At 48.0% G+C, this 18,310-nt stretch overlaps 1 protein-coding gene across 3 annotated transcripts in view; it reads right to left on the bottom strand.

Moving 5' to 3' along the window:
• The window catches only part of TBC1D14 (TBC1 domain family member 14), a 1,472,366-nt gene that overhangs the window by 1,038,275 nt on the left and 415,781 nt on the right, over positions 1-18,310 (bottom strand). For all 3 annotated transcript variants that reach the window (XM_069632000.1, XM_069631998.1, XM_069632001.1), the window contains one exon: positions 16,834-16,951. In XM_069632000.1, coding sequence (XP_069488101.1) covers positions 16,834-16,951 — 118 coding nt within the window. The remainder of the gene's footprint in view (positions 1-16,833; positions 16,952-18,310) is intronic.

Below are 18,310 nucleotides of genomic sequence, written 5' to 3'. Positions count from 1 at the left end.
TCATGTTTTTGTACAATCCTTTCCCTAGGATACATCTATTATATTTGTGTATTACCACATTATCATTCCTTTTATGCTAACAACGAAAAGGCACCTTCCCACTGCATTCCTTTCCACTGCTCAACGCTCACACCTTTTCTCCTCACACCCTTGTGTGTTTCTCCCTATTTTAACATGTGGCCTAGCAGATTCTCTATCTCTTTTCCAATGAAGTGAAACTGGCTGCATTTTTGCAGAAAACATCCTTCCCCATCATGTTATATGATGGCTGCATTCCTGAGCTCTTAATGCTCACACCAGCCACAGGGGACCAGTGGGAGGACGGACTCACGGGTGAGAGGGAGGGCTTAGGCTCTTATCTGATCGCCAAGCCCTGGCCCTCAGTCCCACCCCCACATTTATGGCAGGAGATATCTGTACTACTCCACATGCATTTTAGATTTTGGTTTTCCACTTCATTGCAGCAAAATATTTCTGTTTACTGTCCTCCATAATATCTCAGTTTATTTTTAATCAGTGTATGCAATGGCTCGACTGTGGAGATGAGCAGAGCCTATACCTTGGCCCACAGAGACCTTTATCTGGATAAAGTACCAATTCTGCCATAAATTATTGTATGCATGTATGAGTTTGGCATTGCAGAATTGTTTAATTAATATATTGTATTTCTGGTGCTTGTATCTGCTTAGATTCACATGCTATGCATAGGCCGACATCTAGTGGAAGCTGCAGAGTATTACAGTTGTTGTTTTCGAAACTCTTAACGGGACGTCAACAGGGCGTGCCAGTGATATTATCCTTAGTGTGACATCCACTGTACCCATGGTCCTTCACGAGTCAAGGTCCCTCAGATTGTTTTCTTCTGACATGAGGTGTAGCTTGAGTACAGATGTATCCAAGTAGATAAATATCAGTGAAGCTCATAGAACATCTGTGCACCTTCTCTAAGGGAAGGAAGGAAGGATGGGCACATGTGAATCCAAGCAGATACAAGCATCAGAAATACGATTACGGTGTATAAATTACAAGTTACTTACCGTAGTGACTAACGTACTCTTAGTCCCCTTTCCTCCATACTGCATGGGCGTCCCTTCCAAGAGACGGGAGACGGAACCTTTTTTACCAGAAAAAAACCTTATTCCCCTTTAAATTTAGAGACGTGCTGGGTTGCGGCCCAGGGAGCATGCACAGCCCTGACTCCACCCTCCGGTGCCACACCTCAGTCCCCATTGACGCGTCGACAATAGATTTAACATTGCCTAATGACACCAGTATCATTAGGGGGGAGGTTGGTGGGATGTATGGAGGAAAGGGGACTCAGTCACTACGGTGAGTAACTTATAATTACTCTTACGTCCCTTCCCCTTTCCTCCATACTGCATGGGCCATTACAACTGAATGTAGCCCCAGGGTGGAGAGGAGACCCTCTTTAAGCAAATAGGTTCCTGAGAACCACCTGACAGAAAGCTGCATCAGATCTAGAGCCGGCATGGAAACAGTAATTCTTGCAGAAAGCCGAGGGCATGGCCCAAGTGGCCGCCCTGCTTATGACATGCCACAGGACATGGCACTGGAATGCGATGACCATTGCCTTGGCCCTGACTGCAGGGGTGTGCATATTGACCGGTAAGTAAAAAATACATCCAGGCAGCACAGCCCCCTCTGTGCTTCGTCCTTGGGATCGGGAAAGAACGTAGGAAGGACTACTTCCTCGTTCAAGTGGACAGCAGACGGCACCTTGGGCAGAAATGCTGGGTGTGTCCGCAGGACTACTTGTCCCTGTGAAAGGTAGTATATGGTTCCGAGGCGAACAGCGCCTGTATTTCGCTGACTCTATGAGCCGAGGCCGACTAGCAAGGCCGTCTTGATGGTGACCAGCCTGATGTCCGCGGACGCCATTGGATCAAACAGCTTATGCGCCAGAGCGTCCAAAACTATGTTGAGGTCCCACACAGGGTGCGGCCTCTTGACGGGTGGGTAGAGCCTTGCGAGCCCTGTCAAATGTTTGACAATAGGATTAGAGAAGGAGAAGATCCCCTCCTCCGAGTTCCTGTAAGATCCTATGGCTGCGAGGTATGTACGGCAGGTGTCCACCTGCACACCAGAGGGGGCGAGGTGTGCAGAGAAGGAGAGCACGTTGTCCAAAGAACATGCCAGGTTGTCGATTTACTTGGAGTCTGCCCAGTGGCAGAATCTGGTTCATTGACTTTTATACTGGGCCCTGGTAGCCTTGCGCCTTGCGCCCTGTAGGATTTCCAGATTAGCCCGCGAGAGGCTGAGGTGCCGCAGCGTTACCTGCTCAGGTACCCCGCTGTGAGGGCTAGATTCTCTGGGGCAGGGTGGATGACCCTGCCCCCCTGTTGCGCCAGAAGATGTGCTGGGCCCGTCGGGAGGTGAATTGGAGGCACCTCCAAGAGGCTGAGCAGCTCCGAAAACCATGGCCTGGCCAGCCACCATGAAGCTATTAGAATGATGTTGAGTTGGCGTGACTCCTTGATCTTGCAAATCACTCTGTGAATCAGTGGGGTGGGCGGGAAAGCGTAAGCCTTTATGCCGTTCCACTGGGGTTGAAATGTGTCACCCAGGGAGCCCTGTCCCTGCCAGGAGGCGAACTGAGGGCACTTCTTTTTGTGCCCGGTGGCAAAGAGATCCACCTGGTGATGACCCCACCTGTTAAAGATCTCCTGAATGACGAGGTCATTTAGCTGCCACTAGTAATTTTCTGCTCCCAATCTGAGCCTGTCCGCCTCCAGGTTGGCTTCCCCAGGGAGGTGAACTGCCGTGAGGTAGATGTTTTTTTCCAGGGCCCACTCCCACATGCTGATTGCCAGTCTGCACAGAGGAGGTGATCTGGTGCCACCCTGCTTGTTGACGTAGTACATGCTGGTCGAGTTGTCTGTCTGGATGAGGACAACCATGCCCCTGAGAAGTGGTAGGAATGCTCTGAGCGCTAGCCAGATGGCGTTCAGTTCTAACCAATTGATGTGGTATTCCTGCTCCTGTCGAGTCCAGGTGCCGTGGACAGAAAGATCATCCAGGGTGGCTCCCCAGCCCTCGAGCGAGGAGTCTGTGGTGATGGTGGCCTGCGGAGAGGGCTGCCGAAAGGGCTTGCCCATCCGTAGGTTGCAGTCCCTGGACCACCATGTTAGGTCCGGGTGGAGAGATTGAGGAACGTTGATCATCTCGGATTGGGAGCCCCGCTCCCGATTCCATGTGGCCGCGAAGTGCAACTGAATCCTCCTCATCCTCAGTCTTGTGTGTGGAACGGCTAATAGGAAAATCACCAAGAGACCCAGGAGATGCTGCTACCACCATGCCGAGGTCACCTCTCTGCCGAGGAAGTGGGTGGTGGCCCTCTTGATGGCCGAGATCTTGTCCTCTGAAGGAAATACCTTCTCGGAGCACGTGTCCGAGATGAGGCCCAAGAATGTCAAGAGTCTGCGTGGGCTGCAGCTGCGACTTCCTGAGATTGAGCGAGAAGCCCAGATCGTGCAGTGTGTTCATAAGGGCATGGGAAGAGTGGTGAACCGCTTCCTGAGATGTAGCCCTGACGAGCCAGTCATCGAGGTATGGGTAGATGTGGAGGCCCTGCGCTCTTAGGAGGGCAGCCACCGTATTCTTTAGCCTGGTAAAGACCCTGGGGGCCACGTTGAGGCCAAAAGGAAGGACCTTGTTTTGAAAATGGTAGCCCATGATCCTGAACCGTAGGAAAGAATGATGGGGCTGCCAAATCCACTCTCCCTTGCACAATATCTCCGCTATAAAAGCTGGCGTAACCATCTTGAATTTTTGTAGGGGTAAGGAGAGGTTGAGGGTGGAAAGGTCCAGCACAACTCTCAGGCTCGCCTGGTTCTTCTTCTGAATGGTGAAAGTCCTGGAGTAAAAGCCCAAGCCTCCACCGCCTGGCTCTCTACGAGCAACCGGATCTCTGCCAGAAGAGTTTCTGTCCCAACCTGAGGGAGTAGAGGGAAGGAGGGAGGAGAGGCTGGGATGGGTAGGCGGTACCCCGTGGATTCTACGGAGAGGATCCAGGGGTCCGCGAAATTCTGGCACCAGAAACGTGCACAAAGAGCAAGCCTACCCCCCACTGGAGACATGTGGACCCGAAGGGGCGTGTCATGCCTTCTTTCCCTCGGAGGCTGTTGCAGAGGAGGGGGGACTGGAAATAGCCCCTACTACCCCCTGCCCCTTTTTTGTTGCTTGCGCCGGTTCTGAGATGGCTAGCGGTCCAGCTGCCTGGATCTCCGTTTCGGGAAGCCGCGGAACCCTCCATACGTATGCCCCCTGTGGGAGCGCTGCTGTGACTGGGTGTACGACTTGGGCATGGTCTTTGTCAAGATCAAGATGGATAAAGACTTGGCCGTTTGTGAGCTGTTTTTCTTTTTGTCCAGCTCTTGGACCGCCAAGAACTCAGCAGCCGCAGGGCCCGACTCCTACGCAGCCAAGCCCTTCACCAGCATGCAAGGACAGGTTTTTTGAGTAGTTCTTTACCCTCATGAAATCGCCTCAGATTGGCACCATCCTCAGGAGGGTCATTAAGGATATGCTCTCTCCTGTACCACCAAAAGCCACGACCGTGGTACAGACCTCGGCTCCAGTTCAGGCCCTGGTCCCCGCACTCACACCAGTCACGGTGGTACCGCCCACGGCTCAGCCTCCTCAGCAGCCGACGGCACTGCCGGTCATCACACCATAGCTGCCCACACTCAGCACACCACCAGCAGCTCTCAACCTGCAGGACTCAGCGGACACAGATGTGAAGAGGGATCAGGATACTCCCTCAGCCAACACTTTCCACAAGTGGCTGGTGGGTGTGACCCAGTACTTGAGGATCCCGCAGCCCCAGATTGACTGAGGTGTTGACCATCTGCCCGTCCACAAGAACAGGTATCCCTCTACAAAAGGATGTAGAATCCTTGGCCTAAAAGGGCTGGGTAAAGCCGCACTTCACGCAGCCTACGAATAAGGGCCTTGATGTCAAGTATAGGCAGGCAGAAGGGGACTCACTCATACTATCAGTGCACCCCCAATCTCATTCCTCTGTTATAGCTGCCGCTTCCATTATTTTAAGCCACAAGCTTCTTCATCTGCCCCCACGTCAGCCCTCCTAGGGAAGGAGGAAAAGCTGCTGGAGTCATATGGCAAAAAGATATACTCTAATACCATGCTCCACCGGCGCCAGGCCAAAGCAGAAGCTATGTTGGCAGCAGTGAATCAAAAGCTGTGGCGGGAAATTGCAGATTTCATCCCAGAGCTCCCCGTACATAGTCAGGCACGGTGAGTTGGCAGAGGTGATAATAGTGGCCCCAAGATATCATGGAGTCCACAGTGGCTCACAACACCACCGTGGGCAGAGCTATCTGTATCGCCACCGATTTGAGGACAGTTTGGCTTAAGGCGACAAAGTTTAATTCTTATGTGCAGGAGCGCATTCTCGACCTGTCATTTGAGGGGCGGGGGGACTTGTTTCACTCGACCAAGGACGAGGAACTTGACAAGAAGAAAAATAGCTTGCAAACAGTCCTAGTCAATCCTGACAAAATCAACACCAATGTCCTATAGCCAAAGTCACCAACACTGACAGAGATTGTACCTTCCTTGGCTTCAGGGGCTTTCAGGAATGGACATGCCAGACAGCACAGGCGCAAGCAGCACAAATCCTCTCACAAGGAGTTTTTCCAATCCCCCTCCAAGGCACCATCCTCAGAGGGTCCACAAGTCTCCGGTGGGCGGCAGACTTGCCCTTCACATCCATTCCTGGCAGGCAAGGTTTGCGGACGCATGGATCCTCTCTGTAGTTTCCACGGTTTTCTGTCCGTCAATTCCTCCATTTCCTCTTTCCTCCCCTCCACTCCCACAGATTGGGACGGCAACTCTTTTGGCGGAAATCCGCTCGCTCTTCGCGATTCAGGGGGTGGAGGAGGTTACAACTTCAGAGCGAGGCATGTGCTTCTATTCCCGGATATTTGCCATTCAGAAAAAGAACCAGACTGGCCTGACAGTTGTTCTAGACCTCTCTTCCTTGAACCTTTCCATACTCCTTCAAAAGTTCAAGATGGTTACTTCAGCACTCATCAGAGAGACTGTGTGGGGGAGACTGGATGTGCTCCCTGCATCTGAAGGATGCTTACCTGCACATCCTGATTTGGTAGTCCCATTGTTCCTTTCATTTCCAATACAAAATCCTCCCTTTTGGCCTCAATTCGGCCCGAGGGTCTTTACAAGGTAATGAGCTTGATAGCATCCCTGCTCAGGGCGGAGGGCCACCACCTTTATCCATACCTCGATGACTGGCTAGTCTGAGCAAAGTCTCCAGTGGCTGAACAGCGCACAGCTTCAGCACTTATGCATATGCTATATGAGCTGGGGTCCTCAAGAAGTCGCAATTACCACCCCCACTCAGTCCTTCACATTCCTGGGGCTAATTTGGGATATGAGGGTGGAGAAGAACTTCCCCTCGGCAGACAACACCATGGCAATCAGGAAGCCCACCAGGCATTTTCTCAGCAGACCAGTGACCTCAGCATGGTGGTACCAGCACTTGATTGGAATAATGACAGCTTGTCTTCTGGCTGTGCCACACAAAAGACTCAAAATGAGAAGTCTGCAGCTGCATTTCTAAACCTCTTGGAAGTAGACGGGCTCCCAGGAAGCAGCCCTGCTCAGGGCGGACGACCACCATCTTTAACCATACCTCGGTGACTGTTAAGTCTGAGCTGAGTCTCCAGAGGCTGTACAGCGCACAGCTTCAGCACTTATTCATATGCTATACGATCTGGGGTTCTCTGTCAACCTCAAGAAGTCGTAGTTACTCCCCACTCAGTCCTTAACATTCCTGTGGCTAATTTGGGATATGAGGGTGGAGAAAATCTTCCCTTTGGCGGACAAGATCACAGCAATCAGGAAGGCCACCAGGCATTTTTTCAGCAGACCAGTGACCTCAGCATGGTGGTACCAGCACTTGATTGGAATGATGGTGGCTTGTCTCCTGGCTGTGCCACACACAAGATTCAAAATGAGGAGGCTGCAGCTGCATTTCTCAGCCTCTTGGAATCAGGAGACGGGCTCCCAGGCAGCTCTAGTCAGTATTCTACAGCACCTACACCAAGACAGAGACCAAACTGTTAGATGGCAGACCATTCAGGCAGCCTTCCCTGGAGATCACCATTACCACAGACTCGTCCCTAGAGGGATGGGGGGGAGCTACACTGGACAACCACAGTGTCCATGGAGTATGGTCACAACAGGAACAGGTAACACATCAACTGGCTTGCCCTCACAGCGTTCTTCCTCATCGTCAATCGTATGTCGGTCTGCATCCAGACAGACAGCTTCACTTACATGTATCACATCAACAAGCAGGGAGCTACTAGGTCCCTGCCGCTCTGCCGGCTATCCATCGACATTTGGGAGTGGGCACTGTCAAACAGCATTTACATATCAGCAGTACACCTGCTGGGGGAGTCCAACTTGGAGGCAGACAGCCTCAGCAGGCTGGAGATTGACAACTACGAGTGGCAGCTGAACAAAGTGGTCCTGAGGGGGATCTTCGACAGGTAGGGCCATCCCCAGGTAGACCTATTCACCATCATGAACAACAGGAGGTGCCCTCAGTGTGCTTCCTAGCTGGGGCAATCAAAATGATAACTTTGCATCTTATGTGGGAATTAGATTTGCAGAATGATATAAACTAGCTCCTCGTTTCCCAGGTTAGCTCCTGGTCACTTAATGTTGGATACCAAAGAACTGCTTTTAGCTCCTGCTTCCAGTCATAATTTCAAACCCTGCTACTGTACATTTACGACTTAAAGGCAAAACTGGAAATATTGCCTGCTTGTGGCCCTTTTTTGATACAGGTCTGCAATTATTATGCATAATGTGAAGAAAATGTGAGGTTCCACAAAAACGCAATCTTTTTTGGGCAAGTCAAACAAGCAGACATGGAAAACAACTGGAGCTGTGTATGGTCATCGCAGGGGATCTTAACTGGACTGGATAGGAATGAGACCATCCATATCTGATCATCTAATGTACAGACTTTAGGGGCTCATCTATACTTGCAGTTGCATCTTTCAGCTAAAGGGCTATCCACTCCTGATACCGAGCCATCTGAAAAAGGAATTGGGAGGCACCACATGCCATACATGCTTTCATGATGCTGGAGGCGTACAAGGCCTCCATGAATAAGGATTTGCGAGACAGGATTTCAAAACGATGCCACTAGTTCCCAGACAGCCAGGTTGTCATGCCTGCTGGACATACCTCTAGACCAGGAACGACTTCTCCATACAAAATGAGTTACACCCATAGAACCACTAGACCATTCTACTCAAACTGGAGGTTGTTCGATGCATTGCCCGGAAAACGACGTCTGCATTTTTCACGTCGTTAAATTTCACGTGACTTAGGTCCGTCACGTGTATCACGGCAGTGCGTACATAAGCAGCGTGGAGACTCCAATCGCTGCTTCTGATTAAGTCAATGTTGGCGTTTTGGTAGCTGAACTCCGGACCTGCGTTCTCGCATTCCCTTCAGCAACTTCTTTGGCCTATTTTGAGCGTGTTTCCTCCACATGCGGACCTGCGTTCTCGCATTCCCTTCAGCAACTTCTTTGGCCTATTTTGAGCGTGTTTCCTCCACATGCTAACTCCGGAGCTGCGTGTTTCCTGTTCGCGTACCAAGTCTCCACGCGGACGCTGTCTGCTAGCGCGGTTGTCCTGATCTGCGTGAATCCTGTTTGCGTGCCAAATCTCCACACGGACGCTGTCTGCAAGCGCGGCTGTCCTGAGCTGCGTGAATCCTGTTCGCGTGCCAAATCTCCACGCGGACGCTGTCTGCAAGCGCGGCTGTCCTGAGCTGCGTGAGTCCTGTTCGTGTGTTAAATCTCCACGCGGACGCTGTCTTCAAGCGCAGCTGTCCTGAGCAGCGTGTATCCTGTTTGCGTGCTAAATATCTACACGCGGACGCTGTTTTCAAGCGCGGCTGGCCTGGCTGCGTGTGTTCTATCGCGTGCAATCCTGCATGTGGTTTTTTGAACTATTTTGAACCTTTGGTACCTGTGACAGTTAACAGGTGAAATTCTAATCTTTGTTCATCGTGGGAAAGGAAGTTGTTTATGAACTATTTGAAGGTTATTGTGCACAGTACTTTGGACGCTATCCTGTGGTGCACCAACCCGGTATCTAGCGAGAGCCTCGTGCCATTTGGGATAAGTCTCCCTTACTAATCTTCCCTTCCTTTGTCATTTGTTCAACTCCTGGTTTTCTTCAAGGAACCTTCGTGGATTACTTCAGTTTTTGCCATAAGGTCAGTGTCTGAATTAATGCTAAAAACTGTGTTATCTTAGTAATTCTATTGGGACAGTTTCTCATGATACTTTATCTATCCTAGGCATACTTCCTACACAATTCCCACGCCCTTTCCAGTGATCCATCTCTCTGCCTGTTTTTATCCAGTCAGAGAGTTGTATCATTTGTAAGGTTTAATTTTGACCTGCCTACAATCAAGTCTTGTGAAAATAGGATCCGGAAGAGCCCTACCAAATTGTATCCTTTATTGGTTTCCGTATCCTTTTCAGTTGATACATTGGTGATTTATGACACAGATGGGGTACAGCCTGGGGTTGTGGGGTCCAGTGGTATGAACCTTAAGTCGAACTTGAGACAGCCACCTGGTCCGATCCCCCCCTTGCATAACCATCACTATAAACATGATCATAACTGTGGCACATCCTGAGCAGCCAGAATCTCACTGACTTTAGGACACCTTCTCCCAACTCTTGCACCACTCGTCATCAGCAAAGGCAAGTAGCAGTGGGAAGCAAAACTAGAAAACAGAGGGGTGCTCCAGAGATGAGCTGTTTACATTTACTTTGAGAGTCTCAGTGGGGGAGGGGGGAGGAGGGAGGGACAAGTATCCAAACCAGGTTTGTCATCTCTTTGGGTACCTCCCTGAGGCATACAAGCTCTATAGTGGCTAACAGAACGGAATCTGGCGGAGGGCAAGGATTGAAAGTGGGTGAGAATATTGGAGGAGAGGGACATAGTAACCCTGTGACATGACCTGTATGGTCGATGCATTGGAGGTGGTCTGCTCGTGAAACTTTGGTGGTAGAGATAATTTCCCCCAGTTCTCACCAGAGTAGAATGGACAAAGTCCAACTTCAAGTGGTTTTGAACCAGGAGGGAACTGAAGGTGGTGCAACCTGTGCCAGTCCATGCACCTCTGTCACTAATCTGGCAGGAACAACTGCCAGATGCCTTCCCCTGTGGGCAAAAGGAATTTAACATTTCCCATTTAAACAGAACTGGAACAAGGGTTTCTAAAGTTTTCTTTAGATTTCATAGAGAGTCAGACATAGCATCTCCACATTAACTTCAAATGCTGCCTAATATGGGTAGGGGTGGGCTCCATTATTAAAGCAAAGAGAGGAAATGGGGCTGAGAAAGCTCCCTTAACTCCTATTCTAGGCTAGGTGGTTGTAATTCTCTAAGATCGTAAACTTCATCTGGCAAATCCCAAAACCATGCCCAAAAAGCCTCAATCCATCCCATCAAAAGCTGTCTTTCCTCCACATGAAAAGCACAGATCTGTGTTTGAAGCTTTTGACTTTATCTATAAAACGGAGCATTATCCTAGTATTATCTGCAGCATTTCTATTGGTTGTAAATCCTGACTCGTCATGAATGATGTGGGCAGGGATAAAAAGACTATCCTGTTGGCAAAGACCCACGAATACAGTTTGGCACATGAGGCGGACTCCAACAGGAGCAGAAAGCCATACTTAACTCGCTTTCGGTACATAATTATGTGATACTTCCCATTCCCCTGAATTTTTTTTTTTTTTTTTTTAATCAATCAAGAGAGGGGGAGCAACGTTCTAAATGCTTTATAAAACAGTGCACTAAAGGCATCAGACCGTTGCTTTAAGGACCTTTAGCTCTTCAGATGTTATGGGGTCTCTAGATCCTCTTAGTCAATTGTGGAATGTTGGTCTTGTGGAGCAAGGAGTCTTTACATTCCGGGTGAAGTCACTGTAGAGGGATGCATAGAAATCTGCTAAAGTGGATTATTTCTCAACTTCTGTACAGCAATCATCTCGCCATCATCTCAATAAAATATCTGTGTCGCTGGATATGGAGTTGACTGGCCAATAGAGCCACCAAATATAGACCTACGCTTGAAAAATCACTGCTTGGTTTAGAGTATCATACTCTGCACCTTGCACATAACAGAGTACCAAGCTATATCCCAGAGGTCATGAATTTCTACTGAAGGCCAAGAGCCTTGTTCGCCATAAACTGTGCTTCCAGGGCCATCATCTATTTGCCTAATTTGGATTCAGTAATCCTGCATAGATGCTTGGCCTCCAAACACATTTTAATGAGTTTCCCCTCTTAAAAATGCTGTTTATCATGTCCAAGATAGTCAAAAAGAACTGGTCATTCTGACTGTTCTCCTTCAAAGAAGTTCAATGTGGTTTTACAGATTGCTTATCTATTAATAGGATCCCTCCAGAAAAATAGGTTGTAAATCTGCAGGCATCCCTTTGATGCTTATGGCTAGGCCATGGTGCCCCAAATAATTAACCCTGTGTCACAGCTCTCCACATTTACAGATCTGTCCTAAGAGCCTAAACTTACATTTAAGTTTTATCGACATCAGCATACAGTCTTTATTCTGACCTGTCCAGCACTAGATTAAATACCATATTCATAACATATAACCTCCCCTTCCCTCAGATGCTTCCAGAGGTAGAGTTTCTGGCCGGATTAGTGGTGTATATAGCCATTATGTATAGCATAAGATCACCCATCGTCCCCTTATGCACCAGGTGGGATTCAGTAATTGCCATTAGACTGTTTCACCTTGGGGTAGGGAGGATCCTTGTGTTGTCACTACCCGAGATTCATTACTCTGCAGCAGCTGAATGGGTGTAGGGAAACAGGCTGGCTGAGCCTAGGATCAGGGATCTGTAAAGAGTGACCTACTCAGCTGCTGTAACGCTCACCGAATTCTCGCAGAGGCGCCGGTCTTGACTGGGCGACTACCGTATCTTCAAAGGTGATGTGTAGCACCCAGTTGGCTCTTTGGGCTGGACCTCTGTGCACTGTATGCCTGACGTGTAGAGTAAGATGTCTGCAGATAGAAAATATGGGGTTAATGAACTGGGGTTATTGGGGTGTCCCTATCTCTTTCCTCTTCTCTCCTGTAGACCCCCAAAGGTTAACGCTCTCACCTTAGGTAAGTGAATGCCGAGCTCTCCATCTGCCTCGGTGCAGGGTGCTGTAACCAGTTTCTTCACTGGATAGGTAGCGCAGGCCTCTTGACTTCAGAGGACTGCTGTCCGTCGTTTACTGCACGAACTGTAAGTTTCGAGTCATTCAAATGTCTTTAAAGTCTTTAGTAATGATGTCTCTTGTTTTGCAGGGTTCCGGCGATGGCGGATGATGGGCTGAAGTGAGTTGAAGATGGAGCCCGTGTGATGAATAGAAGCGCCTGGAAGCACGTAAGTAAGCGCTTGTTGCCTGCTTCACTATGCGCTCTAACTGTCTTTTTATTTTGCAGGTACGAGTTCGGAGCGGCTGCAGGGTGCCGGAATACCCACTGGATTAGATGTGGAAAGGAGTAATGGCACGTGAGTATTAAAGTTCCCCAATGTCTTTAAACGCACCTTGTTTTGTCTTTCAGATGCGGGATGCAGCGCCGAAGGCCTCCGGAGCGTGCGAAGAGTTGGTAAACTTTTGCCTTTCAGATGCCGGAATGCTAACCTGTTCTTTCGTGTCTTATAGGTGTTGCTGAAGACTGGATTCAGGATGGTAAGCCTTTGCCTTTCAGATGCCGGAATGCTAACCTGTTCTTTCTTGTCTTTATTGGTGTTGCTGAAGACTGGATTCAGGATGGTAAGCCTTTTTCCTTAGGCCCAGGACCGGATGCAGAAGACACGATGAGCGTTCTGCTGCAGAGGTTGCAGAATAACGCAAAGCAAGATTCATCCACCGGGTGTGGTTTAAATAGCCTCCTGTAGTGCTTAGGTGTCTCCTTCCACAGCCACGCCTAAGTAAGAAAAGAGTTCCTGGTAAGAAAAGAGTTCCTGCCTTCCAGAAGAGTTCCAGTGTTCTAAATCTAGGGATTGGCTCCAGCCCCACCCAACAGGAAAAGTAGTTCCAAACAGAAGAGGATCAGAGGCTCAACTGGCAGGCAAGTAAGCAGCATGGTCTGCTGAAGGTAAGTCCACCCAAGCATTATGAGCCCGGCGCTTCCAGCGCTGGGACTGGGACTGGGCATATTTATGAGCCTGGTGCCACTGGCGCCAGGACTGGGTCCAAAAGGTCCCAATTGGGACTGGTTGGCACTCGGAACCTGGGTTATGGATCTGCTTCCAAGGGAGTTGGGAAAACCCTGACCTTTTGGAAGCATAGATCATGACAGCTGCCGTCGAAGACACACACACCGTTAAATCCTTTTTTTAATTAACAAGACCTGCTCATGAAAAGGTCGGATGGAGCGGTCACAAAATCTGACTCTGGCAGCAGTGAGGATTGATTTTTTTTGTTCTCAACACTACATTTTCACCAAAATGTCCAGCGAAAGCTCCTTGCAATCCTGGTTACGGGGACCAATGTATGGACTTTCTCCATGGCGTAAAAATTATCTGAGGGTGAAGGCAGTCACCCAGTAATGATGAGAAAAGCTATGTGAGGTATGACTGGGTCCGTGCCTTAAGAACCTTCCATCAGCGATCAATTTTGGATATTCTCTCCTGTTGCCCTATTTGAGGACTTCACAGACTGGAGAGCAAAGATCAACTCCTTCAGCTTCTCAAAGTCAATATAGGGGTGGAGGATTCATGGAGTAAATATTCAACTCTGGATCCCAATCTCGACTGCTGTATTGTTTCAGGGTTCTATGTGATATTTCTGCTTTTTGTAGGTCGCCTACCAAAAAGACAGGTTTGTTTTCGGACGATTTTTGGTAGCCTGAAAAAAGTGAAAATATCACATTACTGGCAGGATGTGTTCGAAATTGGGGGGGGGGTTCACCCAACTAACCCCCCCTTCATCAGTCGCCACAGCCTCCCTCACCACCCAAGAATTTCCCCACACCACAAACATGCAACACACACAAATAAAACACACACAAACACCAACCTGTTATCCCTCGACGGCTCTTCTGGGACCTGACTTGCCTGTTAGCCCCTGCGCGCACTAGTGTGAGGCAGGGGCATGACAGTTTGATTTAGGAAGATCTCTCTGTGCGGTCATAGAAGGTTCTTTCTAAACAGTCTCTACTATTCGATGGATTGAAAAAGACATTTTCACTCCATATGGTTTTCAACAATCCACCTAATTAAGTTCATTTTTAGCATAGCTCTTTTCTCTGTCACAACGGAATGTAGGTTGTTTTTCAGGCCCACAAGGGAGGCATCAAGTTGAAGTTTTGTGAAGGCATCAGAAGTTCCCAGCTGTGCAGCCTCTCCCCCTTACTGTGGTCAATCTGGGGCCAGACCCACCTGCACCGGTGACAGTCTGATCTTTTGGCTTTCCTGGCCAGCATCAGTCCTGCGTACAACCAGGCACCCCCTTTACATTCTATTTGTTGGTCACCACAGCGCAACAGCACGATTCTGCCATAGAAGAAATCACAAGTCTTAGTGACTTGTGAAATATGGCAAGTTAGAGAGTTGAGGGTCCAAGAGTCACCTCATTACCATCTTGTAAGTGAACAAGGAACCAACAAGAGACATAGCAATGCCACTAGAGAGTTAACACTGTTCCCAGGGTGAAGGTGCTCCAGAAAAGACCAAATGGAGTGAACACATCCCAAGCACTATAGGCTGCAGAGAGGGGTTGGGCAGCAGAACCCACCATCCTGGAGCACCAAGGAGCAGCAGTCCGATCTCCTTGGTATGGGGGAAACAAATGGTTATTTTCCTCAAAGATGATCTTAGTGGAGGAAGGTCTGGAGGGATAGTCACCCTTCCCCTCACAAGAAGCTGACAATGTCCAGCTGTCCCACGGCAGGATCTCCTGAGGGGATCAATACACTGGCCGAATTGCGCTGGTGGGGTGGTGGTGCACAGTGGTGCCACTAAGGCTGTCATGGGGTCAGATACACTTCCAGTGTCTCCAGGCTACTCTGTTGTTCGGATCAAGCTCACAGGAGCCATATTGGTGTGGGATTCAGTGATTACCATGAGGCCTGTAGGCCTCTGGCCCACACCCCAAACAGGAGAGCATCCCTGTGTTACAGCCAGATTGGACTGGGGTGGGGAGAGGCATCCTTGCATTATCTGCCCCTGATTCTGCCCCCACAGCAGTTGAATAGATGTGAGGAGCAGGTAGGCCATGCCCAGGAAGGGACTGCAACAAAGAGTGGCCTACTCATCCGCCATCTTAGAATCACCCCCTTACTTTGAATTAACAAGCCTTGCTCTGTCAAACCAGCTAGTCTTCAACAAGCAGATATTGCTCACTCAAGCAAGATTCTTCGCTGCACCCTAATAAGATAATGTGCCAGGCCGACTGCTCGCCCAAACCATATTCTGCTATAACCGGAAAAACAGATTCTGGAAGACTACAGTTTGCTCAACCACATCACAATGGCCAGATTTTGACAGAGACCAACCAGCTTGATCAACCAAACTAGGTTATGCCATAGCATAGTGATGGCCTAAACCATACTTTGTTCCACTACAGCACACTTACAGTGCTCCCACTTTTCATACCATAGATAAGCCCTATGGAATCGTTTTTGGGGTGGAGCGCGATATTGGAAAGGCTACTTATTTTTCTTTTTAAACCGGCTAAAGTTTTTTTGGGGGTGGTGGGAATAGCAAAATATAATTCTTTTAAGTCAGTAAAAATCCTTGCCCTAGCCCCGACATGAGATTATGCGCTAAATGCTTCAAAGCCGTTATCTCTACAAGCAATATGCCACTTTAAAATATTCACTTACTCCAAAAAGATTATACTGTGCACTACACATTCTAAAGTACTTTGCATATATAACAGTTTTTGTATGTTTATTTCAGAAATCTCTTTGCTTTCTGCCCCCTTTTCTGGTTTAAAAAAAAGACTCTACGTAAATATATATAGTATGGAGGAAAATATCCAGAAAGCGGCCTGTAATTGTGACTATTACTAGAAAACCAGGTATGTACATTACCAAAAATGCTTACTGAATCTATCCATTCTGCATGACCTTTTCACAACAAACATTGGAGCGTGTAGAATGCCTTATGGGCAAAGGTGTGCTCGACACTGGATCCGATCTAAACGCAGAAGCTGCTCAACCTGATTATGGAGGTGAATTATTTAGGATAGCCTCACATGCATCATGCATTTTCTTTTCTGCCTGCTGTGCTGTGGTGCCATTGATATCCGGATAGGGCAGAACATTTCTTAGAAGTAATATTATCCCAAAACAAGTGTCCTCTTGTATAATGTGGTCATGGGCACGGAAGAAAACAGAGCAGAACAACACACCCCCAAAGAATATTAGTAAAAGAGTCATTTCAACCATCAGGGCAACCCTGTAAAACACAAGATTTTAACTGGACACAGGCACTGGTATGTCACTCGTCTAGAAACAAATTCTTGGCTCCGAAGAACCGTCAATTACTTATGCCAAACCACACCCCACCCCACAGATTATAGCATGACAAAACATACACATTTAAAGACATATGATTAAAGATCGATCCCCTAAAGAGCAGTTAACGTTTTCAAATTATTGATCGGGCTGCAACACAGAGAAGCATTCTGCATACAAGCAAAGAGGCTCGTGATTGAACAAAATGTTAACACCCGCTGAAGGTAAGCTTCACACTACCTGTTGTATTTTCTTAGGATCTTTCTGCGTCCCCTCCCGAAGAGGTACTTTTCCAAATAGCTTCCATCCCAACTCATGTTTTTCAATTGTCGAGTTTTTCTTTCTAGCAAACACATTCCTGCAAAAGAAATAATATTTTGAGATTGCTATGCAATCTGGACTTCTTCCAACTATGCGTTCAACTCTTGAGCAAACCTAAATTAAAATGTTTTCTGCAATTTTTCACAAACATTGGATTGACATTTCCCCTCAATCACCACACACCTCCAAAGGAAAAAGCAGAGCATGTGGTGACAATGAATAATAACAATCCGATTTCAGACTGCTTACACACAAGACCACATCAACTAGCCACGTCTGTCTCTGGACATTAGCCAAAGAGATCGAAAGTAGCTGTTGCTTTGTGTGTGTGAGGGGAGCAAAGCAAAACTCGTAAACAAAACTGGAAAACAAGAAATACTGCTGTGGCGAACAGTAGTAACCTAAATGACCGTATCAATGTTGCATGTAAACATATAGCATGAAAATAAATTCAATGAAAAGTTCCTGGTAGCCACCATTTGATGACATCACAGCAGGGATTAACAATAAGATAAAAACTAGCATTGTGGGGGCACAGACGAGGCGTTTGACAACACTTGCTGAACTTCATGGGTTTTGTTGCTATGAATCGGAGCTGAACTAAAGTTTAACATATATCACTAAAAAAAACTTTGTTAAGGGGACGTTATGGTTAAGTTGCCTACTAAAAACCCCTAAAATTCACTAAAAGAAAAACTTTACAAATGTGACATTATGGTTCAAAGTAAAACCGAAACCCCCCCGAAATTCGCCAGTTATGGTAGGCTAAGCAACCATACCTGCCCGCACCACTGTGCACTGGTAATACTTACACCCAAGACATTGCATCACAAATGTAATTTATGACATCACTGATGATATCACGTGTAGCCCCTTTGTTTTTGTTCACTGCCATATATATTTTCAGTAAAAAATACTTTGTTAAGGGACGTTATGGTTCAAAGTAAAACCGTCCCTTGCTCGCTGCGCCATAGGGAACCAAGCTGCACCTCACTGAGGAGGCCCAACAATGCCGAAACATGTCTGGGGTTGCTTGCGTTTCCGTGCAGAGGGGACCTGGCCTAGCAGTTCGGGCTGGGCTGCTACCATTGGTGGCAGTACCTGACTGATTTGCATATGACTGGACCCCTTTTGCAATGGCGCAGACGGGCTAAAAAATTGTGGTGTGGAAGGTTGCCCAGAGCATTGCCAGTGGTACAGATTTGTTCAAAACCTTCCACCCATCACTTTTGTGGTCAAAGTAAAACAAAAAACTCTTGACATTCGCTACTTATGGTAAGCTAAGCAACAATAACTCGCGCCACATACGTGCATTGCTAAGAATAACACCCAGGACATCAAAGATGACATCACAAATGTCATTGATGACATCACATGTGCATGTACTTTTCATGAA

The sequence above is a fragment of the Ambystoma mexicanum genome, chromosome 6q (genome assembly GCF_040938575.1).
Source record: "Ambystoma mexicanum isolate Mex_15411 chromosome 6q, UKY_AmexF1_1, whole genome shotgun sequence".
Lineage (NCBI taxonomy): Eukaryota > Metazoa > Chordata > Amphibia > Caudata > Ambystomatidae > Ambystoma > Ambystoma mexicanum.
The sequence above is the reverse complement of the archived record's forward strand: the minus strand, read 5'-3'. Positions and strand labels throughout refer to the sequence as shown.